The sequence below is a fragment of the Microtus oregoni genome, unplaced genomic scaffold (assembly GCF_018167655.1).
Source record: "Microtus oregoni isolate MIOR12 unplaced genomic scaffold, Mior012 000028F_ref0000031, whole genome shotgun sequence".
Lineage (NCBI taxonomy): Eukaryota > Metazoa > Chordata > Mammalia > Rodentia > Cricetidae > Microtus > Microtus oregoni.
Genome location: NW_024543087.1, coordinates 5,954,757 through 5,969,685, shown reverse-complemented (window position 1 = coordinate 5,969,685; position 14,929 = coordinate 5,954,757). Strand labels below are relative to the sequence as shown.

The 14,929-nt window shown below is 41.0% G+C and overlaps 1 protein-coding gene across 5 annotated transcripts in view; it reads left to right on the top strand.

Moving 5' to 3' along the window:
• Golga4 (golgin A4) overlaps nt 1-14,929 on the top strand; it is an 85,620-nt gene that overhangs the window by 7,956 nt on the left and 62,735 nt on the right. For 3 of the 5 annotated variants that reach the window (XM_041676767.1, XM_041676766.1, XM_041676765.1), the window contains exons 2-4: nt 3,068-3,157; nt 11,003-11,101; nt 13,338-13,403. In XM_041676767.1, coding sequence (XP_041532701.1) covers nt 3,068-3,157; nt 11,003-11,101; nt 13,338-13,403 — 255 coding nt within the window. The remainder of the gene's footprint in view (nt 1-3,067; nt 3,158-11,002; nt 11,102-13,337; nt 13,404-14,929) is intronic. The other 2 variants (XM_041676769.1, XM_041676768.1) reach the window with 1 other exon arrangement.

Sequence of the window (14,929 nt, the reverse complement as noted above, 5' to 3'; positions counted from 1 at the left end):
TTCTTAGCAAATAGTGCCTGCACGCACACACGTGCATGCACTCACACAGACACACACACACACACACACACACACACACACACAGTCTCTAGCCCTTTAAATTCAGACCTCTTTTAAGTATGAGAGTTCACTGTAGACCCAGGAGCCCACGGCTTCTCTTGTGATTCTTGCAGCTCCAGAGAAGATCAGTTGGCCTTAAGCTGGGAGCTGCCAGGTGCATTGCACTCTTCTGGGCTCACTCTTCATCTTTATATACTTGGTTTATATTTGTCCACAGTTGATGAGGCCTTCTGATTAGCCCCATAGGAGGCTGAGATTTAAGGACGATTTGTTGTTGTTGTTGTTGTTTTTGTTTTTCAAGACAGGATTTCTCTCGAAACCTGGCTGGCTTTGAACTCACAGAGATCCACTTGCCTCTGCCTCAGAGTGCTGGGATTAAAGGCGAAAGGGTGATTTTACATTCACCTTGAGCTATGTTTTCAAGTGAGTACAAGTCTCTGTGTAGGGTGTCCTTTCCTGTCAGCTGGGTATTTGGAGACCTAAATTAATAACCCAAGATTTCTTAGACATTCTGGAATCACAGCAGGGAATCATTTGGTCCAGAGGCATTTCCTCTCGTCAGTACTTCTAGCTGCTTTTGTAGCCTGTCTTCACCTCTGTTCCGCAGGGAGCGCGTCCCTTCTTGTGGCGGTCTCTAATCTCAGCCTTTGAAGCTTGGTGTGGAAACTGGTTCTAGGTATAAGAAGGGTTGCAGATGTATACTGCTGTGCTCCACATTTTACATGGGTGCCAAGCACCCAAAAACTCAGACTTCTCAGGCCGGGCGATGGTGGCGCACGCCTTTAATCCCAGCACTCTGGAGGCAGAGGCAGGCTGATCTCTGTGAGTTCGAGACCAGCCTGGTCTACAGAGCGAGTTCTAGGACAGGCTCCAAAACCACAGAGAAACCCTGTCTTGAAAAACCAAAAAAAAAAAAAAAAAAAACCAAAACTCAGACTTCTTGCCTGTACAGCAAGCACTTTGCCCAATATTCAGTTCCCTCAACTTTGATGAAAGCTGTCTGTGGAGTAAACAGGGTTCAGTGTATATATATATTTTAAGGTGACTTGAGCATAGCTGGTTTCAGAGAATCGTTTGCTGATTTTCAGGTCACTTTTTAGAAGGAGCATATGCTGGAATTGTTTGTTATAAGTAACAGAATTCAGTTTAGGCAAGAAGAAAAGGAATTTGTTAAAGGATGTTTGATGGCTGACAGTTTCTAGAAGCTTTACATCGTGGGCTCTTAAAAATGTTCAACTGCTCATGCCTGGCACCAGCCTGGCACCCCCCACTGCACTGTGCTCCATGGCTGCTTCCAGGTCTGTCGTCCCTTTGCTTACCAAAGGGTGACCTTTAACTTTGCATGTCTATTTTCTTTCTTGTGACTCAGTCTCACGTGGGTGTGTCTGATTGGCAGATCTCAAGTTCCCTGTTGCAGCTGAAGGGAGGACTGGGCTAGTAAATTTTTAAGGCTTCATTTAGGGCCTTATAAAAGCCGTTTATTGAAGAAGATTATTGAGTCAAGGTATACAGATGTGTCCTTGCTGTTTTCACTCCACGGTCTGCTTCTGACATAAACATTGTTTCTATTCAGAAGCTAGCATTGGTTTCTACACTGTTTACTGGACATCTGCCCTGATGTGAAGTGGAGCTTACAGCTGTTTGTTTGTCTTGGTGTGTGTATGTGTATGCCTGACCTCATGACCTTAGCTCTTCCCTGGCCATAGCAGTGTGTTCTCACATAGGTTAGAGTTGCATCTGCTCACTTGTTCTCTCATGTCGATGGTAGGTAGTTACTACTGTGTAGATAGGCAAGTAAGGAAGCAAGTGTGCAGGTGAGTTCAGAGGTATTTTGTTACAAGTACAGAGGAGTCTTTATGGTTTGGTTTTATACTTTCAGGGCTATTTTTACCTTATGTTAGAGTAGACTTCAGACCCCAGGTTTAGTATTTTGGCTTTTTGTTCTGTATCCAGGATTCAAGTAGCCAGGCTGTGTAACATGAACGGGGGCCAGGCCTGCTTGTTTGTTGTTGGGGTTTTTGTCCCACCCAGTACCCCACAACTGTTTAGCCCCAAAGAAAATCACACATAGGTCTCCATAAATTATAAGCTGATTGGCCCATTAGCTCTAGCCTCTCCTTGGCTAACTCTCACATCTTGATTAACCCATTTTTCTGATCTATGTTAGCCATGTGGCTCAGTACCTTTTTTCAGTGGGGCAGATCACATCCTGCTGCTTCAGTGGTCTGGCCAGGAATGGGAGGAATCAATTTCCTCCTTCCCAGAATTCTGTTCTCATTACATCATTTCTACTTCCTGGTTTTCCCGTCTATATTTCCTTCCTGGCCAATCAGTGTTTATTTATAACATGATTGACAGAATACAGACAATTCTCCTGCACCAAGGCTGTCCTTAGTATCTCAGTGTTCGGCTGTGCTGTAAATGAAAGACTTCTGACTAGAGAGGTGGGACATGCTATTTATCTGTAAAATTCATAGTATTGACTGTTTCAGGGACGTTAAAGTTAAAATTGACAACCTTTCTGTTTGTTTTTAGTTTTTCGAGACAGGGTTTCTCTGTGTAGCCCTGGCTATCCTGGAACACACTCTGTAGATTAGGCTAGCCTCTAACTAAAAGAGATCTACCTGCTTCTGCTTCCTGAGTGCTGGGATCAAAGGTGTGCGCAACCACCGCCCAGCCACTTTTGTTTGGTTTACTTAAAATTTTGAATCATTTCGTTTTACAGAAAAGTGGCAAAGATAGTAGACTTTTTCATACACTCTCTCGGTTTCTCCAGTATTATCATTCTAAGTATAACCACATCCTTATATGTACTTTACTAAGATTTACTGTACCTAGTAGATAGCTAAGTCTGGTAGTTGATTCCATTGTAATTATTCTTCCGTACTTTTTATATGTCCCTTTCCTTTCTTCAAGTTGCTGGGCATGGAATGAGAAAAACATCGCTCAGGGAATAATGTACTAGTCAGTGCTGTCTTCTAACCTGTACAATAATTTTTATGTGTAGGCTTCCCTGAGCTCTTCAACACCAACAAGGATTAGAAGCAGGACATCTTCATTTACAGACCAGCTTGATGACGTGACACCCAGCAGAGAGGTTAGTGTGACATTCTCATGTACTTCTCATAGGAAATCAAACTGCAGTGCTGATGATGTGGAAGTCTGAGAAATAATTTTGACAAGTCAGTTATTTAATTTCTGAGTGTTATACTTATTAATAATTCAACTGAGCTTTTTCTTTTTTAAATGCAAGTAGCAGTTAATTCTTATAACTGTTCCTTAGGCAAAATAATTTAAAAGAATAAATGTTTATTTAATATTTGTAACTATTAGAATAATTCAGTAATATTTTATTCAAATATGGGAAAAGGCCCTATATTTTCAAGTTGATGAAAAGTAACAACCAATTGCATATCACTAGCAACTGGCATGAAAATTCATTGTTTTTGTTCCCTTTTTTTCTATGAAGTATAACATAAACATAGGAAGATGTTAAGGGGACTGAAGAAATGGCTCAGTCAAGAGCATTTACTGCTTTTACATAGGATCCAGGTTCATTTCCAAGCAACCACATGGGATGCATACTGTGTATAACTCCAGTTCTGGGGGTTCTGACTCCCTAGGAGGTGCTACCAGAGGGTGATGGATCTGCTGCATCTGTAGTTACAGGCAGTGGTGGGTGTTGGGAACTGAACCCAGGTCCTTTGGAAGAGTGACAGACGCACTTAACCACTGAGCCACTTTTCCAGCCCAAGAAATGTCTAATCCTTTAACGCAATTCTTTTATTTTACATTTATGGTTTGTGTCTGTGTGCCACACATATATGCCTGGTACCAGTGGAAGCCAGAAGGCATCAGATCTCCAGAACTGGAGTTACAGATGATTATGAGCCACCGTGTGCGTGCCAGGGGTTGGTCTTGGGTCTTCTGAAAGAGCAGTCAGTGCTCCTCTGAGCCATGTCTCCATCCCCCTACCCTAAAATACTTACTTATTTTTATTTTATGTATATGAGTGTTTGCTTGCATGTATGTAAGTGTATCATGTGTGGAAATTGCAGTTTGCTTGTTTGTTGGGATGGTTGTCTCTCCTGTTTAATACAGGAATTGTCTTGTGAGCAGCTTTCTCTTGAGGGCGCAATGCCCAGTACACTCTGAAATGAGAGAAGAAATTATGTTTTAGCAACAACTTGGAACCAAGCCAGATAAGGAAATGCTAAATCAACTAAAGACAGCTACTATACCATTTGTACCAAGGATTTCTGAGACCATCCAGAGTATCAAAGAAAGACCCTGCCTCAAAAACAAACAAACCAAAATGAATGAATTAAAACACTTTCCCTCAAGAACAAGAGAGCAGGTGTATTTCATTTGTATTTTAATAAATAAAGCTTGCCTAAAGATCAGAGAGTAAAACAGCCCCACTGGTCAGCCTTACAGACCAGGCAGTGGTGACACCTTTAATCCCAGTAGCCACACTAGTTTGCTCATAGAAACTGGGTGGTTGTGGTGCACACCTTTAATCCCAGCCTAGAGAGGATTCAAGACTGGAGGAGACAGGTCTCAGACACAGTCTCATTCTGAGAATTCCTGGAGGCAAGTATCACCATTTTGGACTGAGGTAGAGATGAGAGCCAGTGGCTGGCTGTTGTGCTTTTCTGACCTTCAGGCAAGCTTTCTTTAGTAAAATACAAATGAAAAATCACTACACAGTGTATGCTACTTCTCTTTGATATCCTGTCTGTGGGTGCTGGACAGGACATGCAACAAGAGGCTCAGGCTATAAAATCATGTTAGTCTGCAGAGGGTAGAAAATTGCAAGTTTAGTAAAAAAAATATCAGAACCAATGAGTTCAGCAAATAAATACAGATAAGATTAATTTATAAACATACATTTCATTTCTATGAATAGTAGTTTTAAGAAGCCTCAAAGTGAATTAACACTCAGAGGTGTTTACAAAATCCAACTCTGCTCATAAGAACAAAGTAGGAGTGGAAGGGAACTTGCTCCTATGATAAAGGAGATTGATTAAAGTATCCAGCTAGAATCCAAAATGATTCGACATTGAAAAAGATATTACTTTATCTATTTTGTGGGTGTAATGTGTGTGGGTGTGTGCATCACTATGATGTGGAAGTCAAGAGGAAACTGCGGGGGTGGTTTAGGTCTCTCCTTCCACCATGTGGGTCTGGGGATTGAACTCAGGTCGTCAGGCCTGGTGGCAAGTGTCTTGTTCAGTGAGCAATTTTGCCCCCAAAGACTAAAACAGCCAAGTGTCACTCATCTATAGTCCCAGTAGTCTTTCTGTGTGTATTGAGGTAGACCCATGGCTTTATCTGTTATTCTGTAGATTATGATACTTGTACTAATTGATGTTGAAATTAAATTTACTTTGCTTCCCTCAGGAATCTTATTTGATCATGGTGTACCATTTTCTGGTGTGTGGCTGGATTTGCTTTTGTTAGTTTCATTGTTTTGAAGATTCTCATGTATTCATAAGAGATGTCCGTCAGCAGTTCCCTTTTTCTTTTTGTAATTTCTGATTTTGGTATCAGGACACACTGACCTCATAGAACAAATTCATATTCTCCTTTTATATATTTTTTGGAGGAGGTTGTGAATTTGATCTGGTCTTAGGCTGTTGTAATTCCCTTTATCCCTCCGTTTTTTTAAAAATGTGTCGAAGCGTTTGGATTACTAATTTAATCTCTATAGTTCTATTCAGATTTATTCAGTTTTTTTGCTTCTTCCTATCAATTTTGAAAAGTTGTTTCCATTTCATTTAAATTGAAATTTCATCTAAGTGAAATTTAGTTTTATTATCTGATGTTGAGAGTTAAGTTTTTATTGTCTTATTTTTTTCTTCTACCCCAGCTAATGGTTTGTTGATCTTTTGAAAAATTATCTTTTGATTACATTTTCTAGTTTAGTAATGAACATTTTCAGAGTTGGGGTGGCTGCTAGGTGTGGTGGCATACACCTTTAATCCCAGCACTCAGGAAGCTGAGGCGGGTGGATTTCTGTGAGTTTGAGGCCAGCCTGGTCTATAGAGCAAGTTCCAGGACAGCCAAGGCTGTTAGATGGAGAAACCCTGTCTCAAGGGAACACAAAAAGAAGAAAAACCAGAATTGGAGTGGCAAGTTGATATTTGAAGTCTTTGTTCTGAAGTCTTAGGTACTTTGAGTGAAATCTCTTATAGTCTACATTGTAGCTTCATTCTCCATCTTTTTACATCCTTGGTGTTTGGGCTGGGGCTAGGAGAGGTACATAAGCTTGCTTTTAAGACTTTTAAGAAAAAGAGGTGGCTAGGGCTGGAGAGATGGCTCAGAGGTTAAGAGCACTGGCTACTCTTCCCCAGGTCCTGAGTTCAATTCCCAGCAACCACATGGTGGCTCACAACCATCTATGAGATCTGGTGCCCTCTTTTGGTGGGCAGGCATACATACAGACAGAACATTGTATTCATAATAAATAAATAAATAAAATTTAAAAGAAAAAGAGGTGGCCATAGACACTGTAGAGCGTAGCTGTGGCCGTGAGCACGACCGTCCTAACCCGCTCGTCTATACTGCAGCAGTTTCAGCTGCAGTTGTGTTGACGCAGACGCTCGCTAAGGTGCACAATGCTGCAGCGACAACTGTGGTGCTTTAGTTGACCATTTGGATACTTGCATCTGAGTGAGGAAAAAGAATTCAAGCTTTTGAGACACCAATCTCCTTAACACAGCTCCTCCACTACTCTGTATGAGGGATGACAATCAAATTTGTGAATAAAATGAAAACGGGGAAAAAAAAGACTGAATAAAAAGAAATTAAAGTTACTTGCAATTAGCAGTGGTTTCTCAAGGAGTTTGAGAGGTGCCCTTTAAAGAGCTGCAGGTTGTTAAAGCTGCCGTGCATGCAGCTTGCTGTGTGAGCCTTCACCAGGAAGACTTGTGGTCTGGTCGCCCTGTGAATCTACTCACTTCCAAGCGCCCTTTCTGTGCCAGAGACACAGACATAGGAGATAAAACGTTTTCTCTTGTCATTGAAGGTGTATCTGGGTCCACAAACACGAAACATCTCTAGGCCAAGAGGGACTAAAGCTATTTCTGAGAGGCTTGGAATTGAGACCAAAGGCAGCTGTTTTCAGTCTCAGCTCTGTAAGAATGGAAGCCTCCTCGGTACTGCTCTGCCAGTCCCCCAGGGATGGCATTAGCTGGCACCACGTAGCGGCACAGGTGAACGCTGGGTGAACGCAGTGTGCTTTAGTGTAGGTGTTTATTTAGGTTTCTCTTTGGATGGTCTGAGTGGAACTGAAGTGTGCTGTGTTGCTAAGTTAGAGTGTGTGCTGTTAGCAACAGCTGTAGCTAAGATGCTTCTCCTAGCTGCAGTTAGCTGCTGCTGCCTGCTGCCAGGCTTTCTGTGATTTGTTATGGGAAGTGTCTGTCCTTGGGGAGGCCTCATGATCAAGAACTAAATCACACCTCAGTTGGGCTTAGTTCCTGCCATAGATTTTGACCTAAGCTGGAGCCTTGGAATCAGATTAACTGGGTGAGAAGAGAAGGTCACAGAAGGAACGAGAAAGACAGTACCTTTCTCAAAATGAGCCTGTGAAGCAGTGGTTCTCAACCTTCCTAGGGCTTCGACCCTTTAATTCAGTTCCTCCCAACCATAGAATAATTTTTTGCAACTTTATACCTGTAATTTTACTACTGTTATGAATCATAATGTCAATGTCTGTTTTTCTGATGGTCTTAGGTGACCCCTGTGAAGGGGTTGTTCAAACCCTCAAGGGGGTCGTGACCCACAGGTTGAGAACTACTGCTGTAAAGAATATTCTATCTGTGTATATACCTGCAGGCCAGAAGAGGGCACCAGACCTCATTACAGATGGTTGTGAGCCACCATGTGGTTGCTGGGAATTGAACTCGGGACCTTTGGAAGAGCAGTCAATGCTCTTAACCTCTGAGCCATCTCTCCAGCCCTAAAGAATATTCTAAAAGAAACAACAGGAAGTCAGCGTCAAAACTAGACAGTGAGGGAGGAGTTTATAAGAGATGAGCGTCAAACAGTAGAGTGCCCTACAGTAAGACTAGTGAAAAAATAATTTTTAAATCAGCGGAATATTGTGAGAAAAATTTAGCCCAAACAAAATAAGACTAGGTAGACATAAATAAATAATTAGAAATTATGGAGAAGGAAAAAGAAGATGTAAATGTGTCAGTTATAATAAGACTATGGAAAAATGAGTGAATTCGGAAAAAATACTGACTACCTCACTGTAAACAGACACAGATGTGGAGGTGGCATGCATGGGATTTGCAGGGTAGGTTGAAATCCTCCAAGATAGTCTAGAGGCTGCTTATGCTTGGCATGATGCCAGGGCACATCACTCCACTCCGTGCTGGTGCCGTGACCACTCCACTGTGGACCCCACGGAAGAGGTGAGTTTGTTTTAGCAGTTTTACATTAGAGTTTGAGCAAATGTTGAGAAGTTGACTGGCTGGAATCTTTTCGAGTGTTGGAGAAGAGCTGTTTGCTTTCTGTTTGTTTGGGGTTGGGATGGAACCAATGGTACCTGCTGTGCCCTTTCTACCACTGAGCTGTACAGCTAGCCAAGAACAGGTGCTGGTGAGGCCGCAGACATAAGGACAGGGCAAGGAGAAGGGCTCCTTAAGCTCCGGGGTATGTGTCTGCCAAACTGACCCTAGGTTGTTTTGGTGAGGAAAAGGCTTGGAAATTTCTGTTCATTTCTTTATGATGAGCATCAAACTTGGCTGGTGCTTTCTTGAAATTTATACTCCCTTTTAAACTTGCTTTTTTTTTTTTTTTTTTGCTTGCATGGGTAATAGTGTTTTTAAAAAAATAGCTTTGAAAACCTAAGAGAAGTGAATCTGTATAGCTTTCAATTTAAAGTTAACATTTGTTCAAAAAATGGCCTTTCTGAGGGCCCCAGAGTCAGGTTTTCAGTAAGTCTGGATGAGATTCTAGGAGCCAATTGGGCATTTAGCATAGTTTAAAGTATAATTTGTGATAACATTTAGAATTTAGCATAGAAAATTCTTGGATTCTATCCTAGGAGTGCTAATCATCAATATTAGAAAAAGAGCTCTGACAAAATCTGTATCCTGGTTTTGGGAATGGCTCAGTTGGTAAAATGCATGTTGTAGAAGCATGAAGACTTAAGTTTGGATCCCCAGAACCCATGTAAGAAGCCAGGAGTGATGGTGTGCACACGAAATTCTAGAGCTGGGGAAGCAGAAGCTGGAGGATCCCTGGAGCTCGCTGGTTGGCCACTCTTGTAAGATTGGTAAATTTCAGTTTCAGTGAGAGACCCGGTCTCAAGAAAGTAAGGCTGGCGAGGCTGGATTGATGGCTCAGGGTTACGAGCACTGGCTGCTCATCCAGAGGATCTGGGTTCAGTTCCTATTACCTGTGGCACACAACTGTTTGTAACTCCAGTTGCAGAGACTCTGACACCCTTCACAGACATACATGCAGGCAAAACACCAATGCACATTAAAATAAGTAAATTTTTTAAAAAATAAAAGAAGGATGAGAGCAATAAAAAGAGACACCCAACATGAGTTTCTCGCTTCCACATTTACCCACACACTTACATGCATTCATATACCTGTGCACATGCATCGTTTAAAAAATTGTTTAATCCAGCTTTATTTTGTCTAGTCTGGTATAATGACACCTAACTAATCCATTTAGGAGGAACAAAAGTCAGGAGAGTCACTGGTTCAAAGTCATCCTTACTGCATAGTAATCTTGAGGTCAGCCTGAGCTACATGAGGACCTGTTTTAAAACACTAACCAGACCAAATAAACCAAAACTTTATCTGTAATTAGGCTGTTTCTAGTATAGTGCTGTATAAAGAATTAGTGAGCACTTCAGTCAGTGTCTGTAGTCTTAAAAGTCCAGAGAGAAAATGTATGTTTTCAAACTTTTGCACATACTTATTTTCAGGCATGTCCTTTATAGGATATATAGTTTATTGTATATTCTATATTGCTTTATATAGTGTATTATATACCATACAGTATGTTATACTTTATTATATATCTTGCAGTTTCATGCATAAATAAGCATGCAATCTCTACCATTGAGGGGGTCAGGGCAGGCAGTTCAGTGGGGACAGCACTTGCTGTACAAGTGGTAGACCAAGGTGGGATCCCTGTGACAAGCTCACTAGCTGTAGACCAGCTGGAGTTAGCACGCATCAAGCTCAGGGAGAGACCCAGCTGCGATAGGTGAAGTGGAGAACAATCAAGAAAGTTAACTGATGTTAACGTACACATGCAAAATAAATCATTTTAAATAAAATTTGATATATATATATAATTCATAATTGTTTATATTTTGGTGTAACAGCTTCTGGAAGAAAATAACCTCAAAATATGTAGCAAAAGAACTAATGTTATAGATTTTGTTTATTTCAGGTATTTCTTGTGTATGTACTTTTTGGGGGGAGGATTTCAAGACAGGGTTTCTCTGCGCAGTCCTGACTGTTCTGGAACTTGCTTCTAGCCTTCTAGAAATATTGAAGTATGCAGTCTTGTTAGCTCTAGGCATTATTCTCTTAGACCTTCAGAGTCTTCTTTGCTTGTTGCCAATACTTTGCACTTCTGTGCATTTTTTTTTATTGGAACGAACCTTTATACCAAGTTGCCAGTTATACTGGGTGCCAGGATGCCTGCTGTAGACATGTATGCCAGTTAACAACTGGCTTCCAAGCTGGCCTTTGAAATCCTAAACTCACTAGTTCGTTCCATTCCTGACCTTTCCCAGCAACTTACTACTTCTTTTTTGGGAGGGGGGTGATCATCATGATGGTCAGCTGTAGTATTGTAAGCGTTGTAGTGTGTGCTGTGAGATCACTTTGGAACACACCATGATTTATATTCATCTCTTGTTTTGTTTTTGTACCTCTGCTTATTACACGGACTGAGACAGATACTAGCCGGGATGGTAGCAGAACCTGCCTTTCTCTCTGAGTATACTATCTTTGCTTTGGATTCCTCCAAACAGCCTAAAACACAGATTAACAGTGTGGTGAGTCCTTCCACCGCTTTTTGCATTCCCGTGCGGGGAAGCAAACATTTGGGTAGTTGTAGCAGCACGTCTCATGTGGTTTGTCACTTACCTTCCCTCAGAGCGTCTTCAGTGTCGTGCTGCTAACCTCGCTCTAAACCTCAGAGAACAAGTTGCTGAGTCTGGCAGTCGCTGCTCCCTGGTACTCTAATAGCCTCACAGTAACACCCCTCGCACTAATGGAGCCAAGGCAACCTTCACTTTTAGAACTAGCACTTGCGTTTAATCCCTTGGAAATGTTTGCTTATGCTGAAAAAGCCAGTGTGCGTGATTAGAAATCTGTTTTCCTGTTAGGAGGATACCAATGGTGCGTGAGATGCGACTGACTTTTTAAGGGAAATAATGCATTGTGTAAGTCAGTAATTAACAACATTGTTTAGGTAGGTGGATTCTATTATAGCAGGTTCATGTCTTCATTTTGAAACTATAGTTAAGAACTACATTGTATTTTGTAATGAATGAATTCACTTATTTTTAACTTTATATATGATTTACTTGGGGAAAGTAGACATTTTTCTATTTGGAGAATCTGGTAAAGTGATAATTTAAGTATGTATGCTGTGAGCTTGGTGCACCACATGTGGGTCTTGCTTTAACGCTTCCTCCTGACCTATTTGATGGAGCCTTTGAGACCTTTCTTCATAATTTAAAGTGTATTTTGACATTACAGTATATTATTATGATGTTATGTAAATGATATGTCCTGTGTAGCATTACCTTGTGATCAGGAAGATAGGTAATTCCTGTGTTCCCCCAACCTTTTCCTATGTAAACTTTAAAGAAATCTCTCCAACTGGTAAAGCTTAGGAACTTATTTTAGAGGGAAGAGAAGGTGCTGAAGCGTGTTATGAATTAGAAATAGTGATAATGTGGCTCTTCCTCTCACCACATGTCCATTACCCGGTGTTGGCCACTAATAAACAGCTCCTAGCCGTCCTGTGCTGGTGTCTTTTACCACCCGTTCTCACACTTCCACGGCCACATTGTTTCCAGGCTCCACTCCACATACATGCATTCCCCCACTTTAGAGATCTCCAGGAAATTAAGTCCTACAGCTAGGGTGGGGTGCATTTGTAACCCAGGACTTGAATAGCTGAGGCGGGAGAGGATCCTCTGCACTTAAGGATTTTCAAACTAGCCTGGGCAGCTTAGTGAGACCCCGCTTCATAAAACAAGAATGCCAAAGAAACTCTCCATTTGTAAATACTTTACCTTTTTTTCTAGAAAAATAAGGCTAAATTATATAATTTATAATTAATTAATTAATTTATTTATTTATAAATTTATAATACCCAAAGGTTACTTGTTATTATTAAATACTTAATTTACCTTGAGAAACCTGAGAATGCTTTTGATAAGCTCTCCATTTCTCCTTTGATCTTTCCTTGGGTTAGCTGTAGAGGCAGAGGAAGTATAGCACGGAAATGCCGGACTACTGAGACGGTGACCACTGCTGTATGTGGTGCCCTGCTGTTGTGTAAAGCAAGGAGGTGGTTTTCTCATGAGCTGCTTCTGTAGTGGTGGATCGTAGCAGCAGTTTGCTGTGCATGCTGTACAGAATTGTGAACCTCAAAGTCCTAGCGTTATCTCTGCAGTCCGTGTCATGACTCTCCCTGGGAGCACTAGCCTCACCAACAGAAAAAAACAAAAAGCCAGTACGTGCGGAAGACGTGTTCAGTAGAACATTTTTCTGAAAATGTTTACTCTAGTTTCATTTATACTGCTGGCTTAGAGTGAATGAGGCATTTCAATTTTTTATTACTAAGTTTTTTTAATAGCTTTGCCCAAATGATTTTAATTTGAATGTGATTTTACTGTAGGGAGCAGATGACATGACTTCTTTTTGGATAGTTTTCTGTGAACTGTGCTGACCAACTCCCTGTTGTTGATTTTTGTCATGGGGCAAAATATGGGACCTAAGGGGAAGACGTTTGTGATTAGCGTGAAGTAGATTTGCTATACACTAATCTTTGCTATTTAGCTTCATGTTTTGCAGCAAAATGATTTTTCTAAAATACTTAACCACACACCTCTTTGCCTGCATGAAAATATTCTAATAAACTATTACTAATTTTGTTCACTAGATGAAAGTCTACTAGGTCTTATTGGTTTGTTTTAACAGTTTTAAAACTTTAGTTTCCTGTTCTCTCTCTCTCTCTCTCTTTTTTTTTTTTATGATGTTCTTTCTTGTTCTTAGAATGCATCAGCTCAAGCTACAAAGCCTCCAGATGGTGTTAATAGAGGTGAAGCATCTCCTCCTCAGGTACGTTAGTAATTTATTTAAAAATGTCAGTCCTCTCAGAGTGCTGGTCTGTCCGTTGTCATTAATGTGTGTCTGCCTTGAAAGAATGTGGCTTTGCTGGGTAGAGCTGTTGGGACCCTTCTCCCTATAACTTCTTGTCTCCTGCTTTGACTACTACATTCTTGTCACTTTATGAATGCAGGCTGGCCTTCAGGAAATAGCATCTCTGTTCTAGCATGTTCTATCAGTACATTGATAGCTATACCAAAAAGTCCCAGCCTGTGGGCTTTCATATCGTGTCTATTATCAATGTTATTGGGTCTTAGAAAAGCTAAGTCAGAGCAATGGTAGTTGAAAATTAACAGTATCAAACTTTAATATTTGTAGAAAAGTAAACATATTCATCCTCCAGATACACCTTTGTCCTCAGCACTCAGGCTGGCATGAGGACAGACAAAGTGGCCAGCACTTGCCACTAAGTCTGGTGACCTCCTGGTGCAGGGTAGGGACTGACTCCTGCAAGTGGTCCTCTGATTATGTGCTCTATCTCCTGATATGCACAAATAAATTAATAGATATAATAAAGAATTAAAATCAGAACCAGCAATAATTAGTAAATTCTGGCCCTTTCTCTTTTTCTCAGTGGTAATTGGCTTTCTTGCTTCTAGAACTATAAGTTAACTTTGTTATTTTGGGCTTTATGCAAAAGTGTCTGGTTTCCTGCCTGCTCGCCTCCTCCCTTCTTCCTTCTATTTCTTCAGACCAGTGTTTCTCAACCTATGGATGGCAATCATTTGGGGTTGGGGGATCAGATGACCCTTTCACAGTGGTCCTATATCAGATATCCTGCATATTAGACACTTCCATTATGTTTCATAAACTGTAGCGCCAGAAGTTCCAACATTCTCACATAGCCATACATGTGGGAAAAATACCAATGCACATAAAATAAATCATTAAAAACAGTACAGTTCATAACAACAGCAAAATTACAGTAATGGAAATAATTTTATGGTTGGGGTCACCACAACATGAGGAACTGTATTATTAAAGGGCCGCAGCATGAGGAAGGTTGAGAACCCCTGCTCTATGCAGTTTCGTATCTCGCCTTGGCTGGTCTAGAACTTATTGTGTAAGCCAGGCTGGTTCAGACTAGTAGCTGACTTCTGCCTCCGGAGAACTGAAGTTACAGTGGGAACCACCACCCATGCCCAGTATGGCTGGCTGCTTTTGTTTCTTACTCCGTGCAATTTATCTGTATTGTTGCTATGGTTTTAGACCATTTTCGTCACTTTCTAGTATTCTAGTGGTGAACAGGATTTTGACTGATATTCTACAGTGAACAAGACAGTTAAAAAGAAATCCTAATTTGATTTGGGGTCATTTTGAATAGTGTCGTTTTGTGCATGCGCAGGGATGGAATGGCTGGTTCAGAGGGTGATTGTGTGTGGTGTCAATCACATCCTCATGCTGTGCATCACCATGATTTTAATTAACGTCGTCTGGACCAGGTGGGGTGGTTTGCACTTCAGTGGGTTTTACTTGGT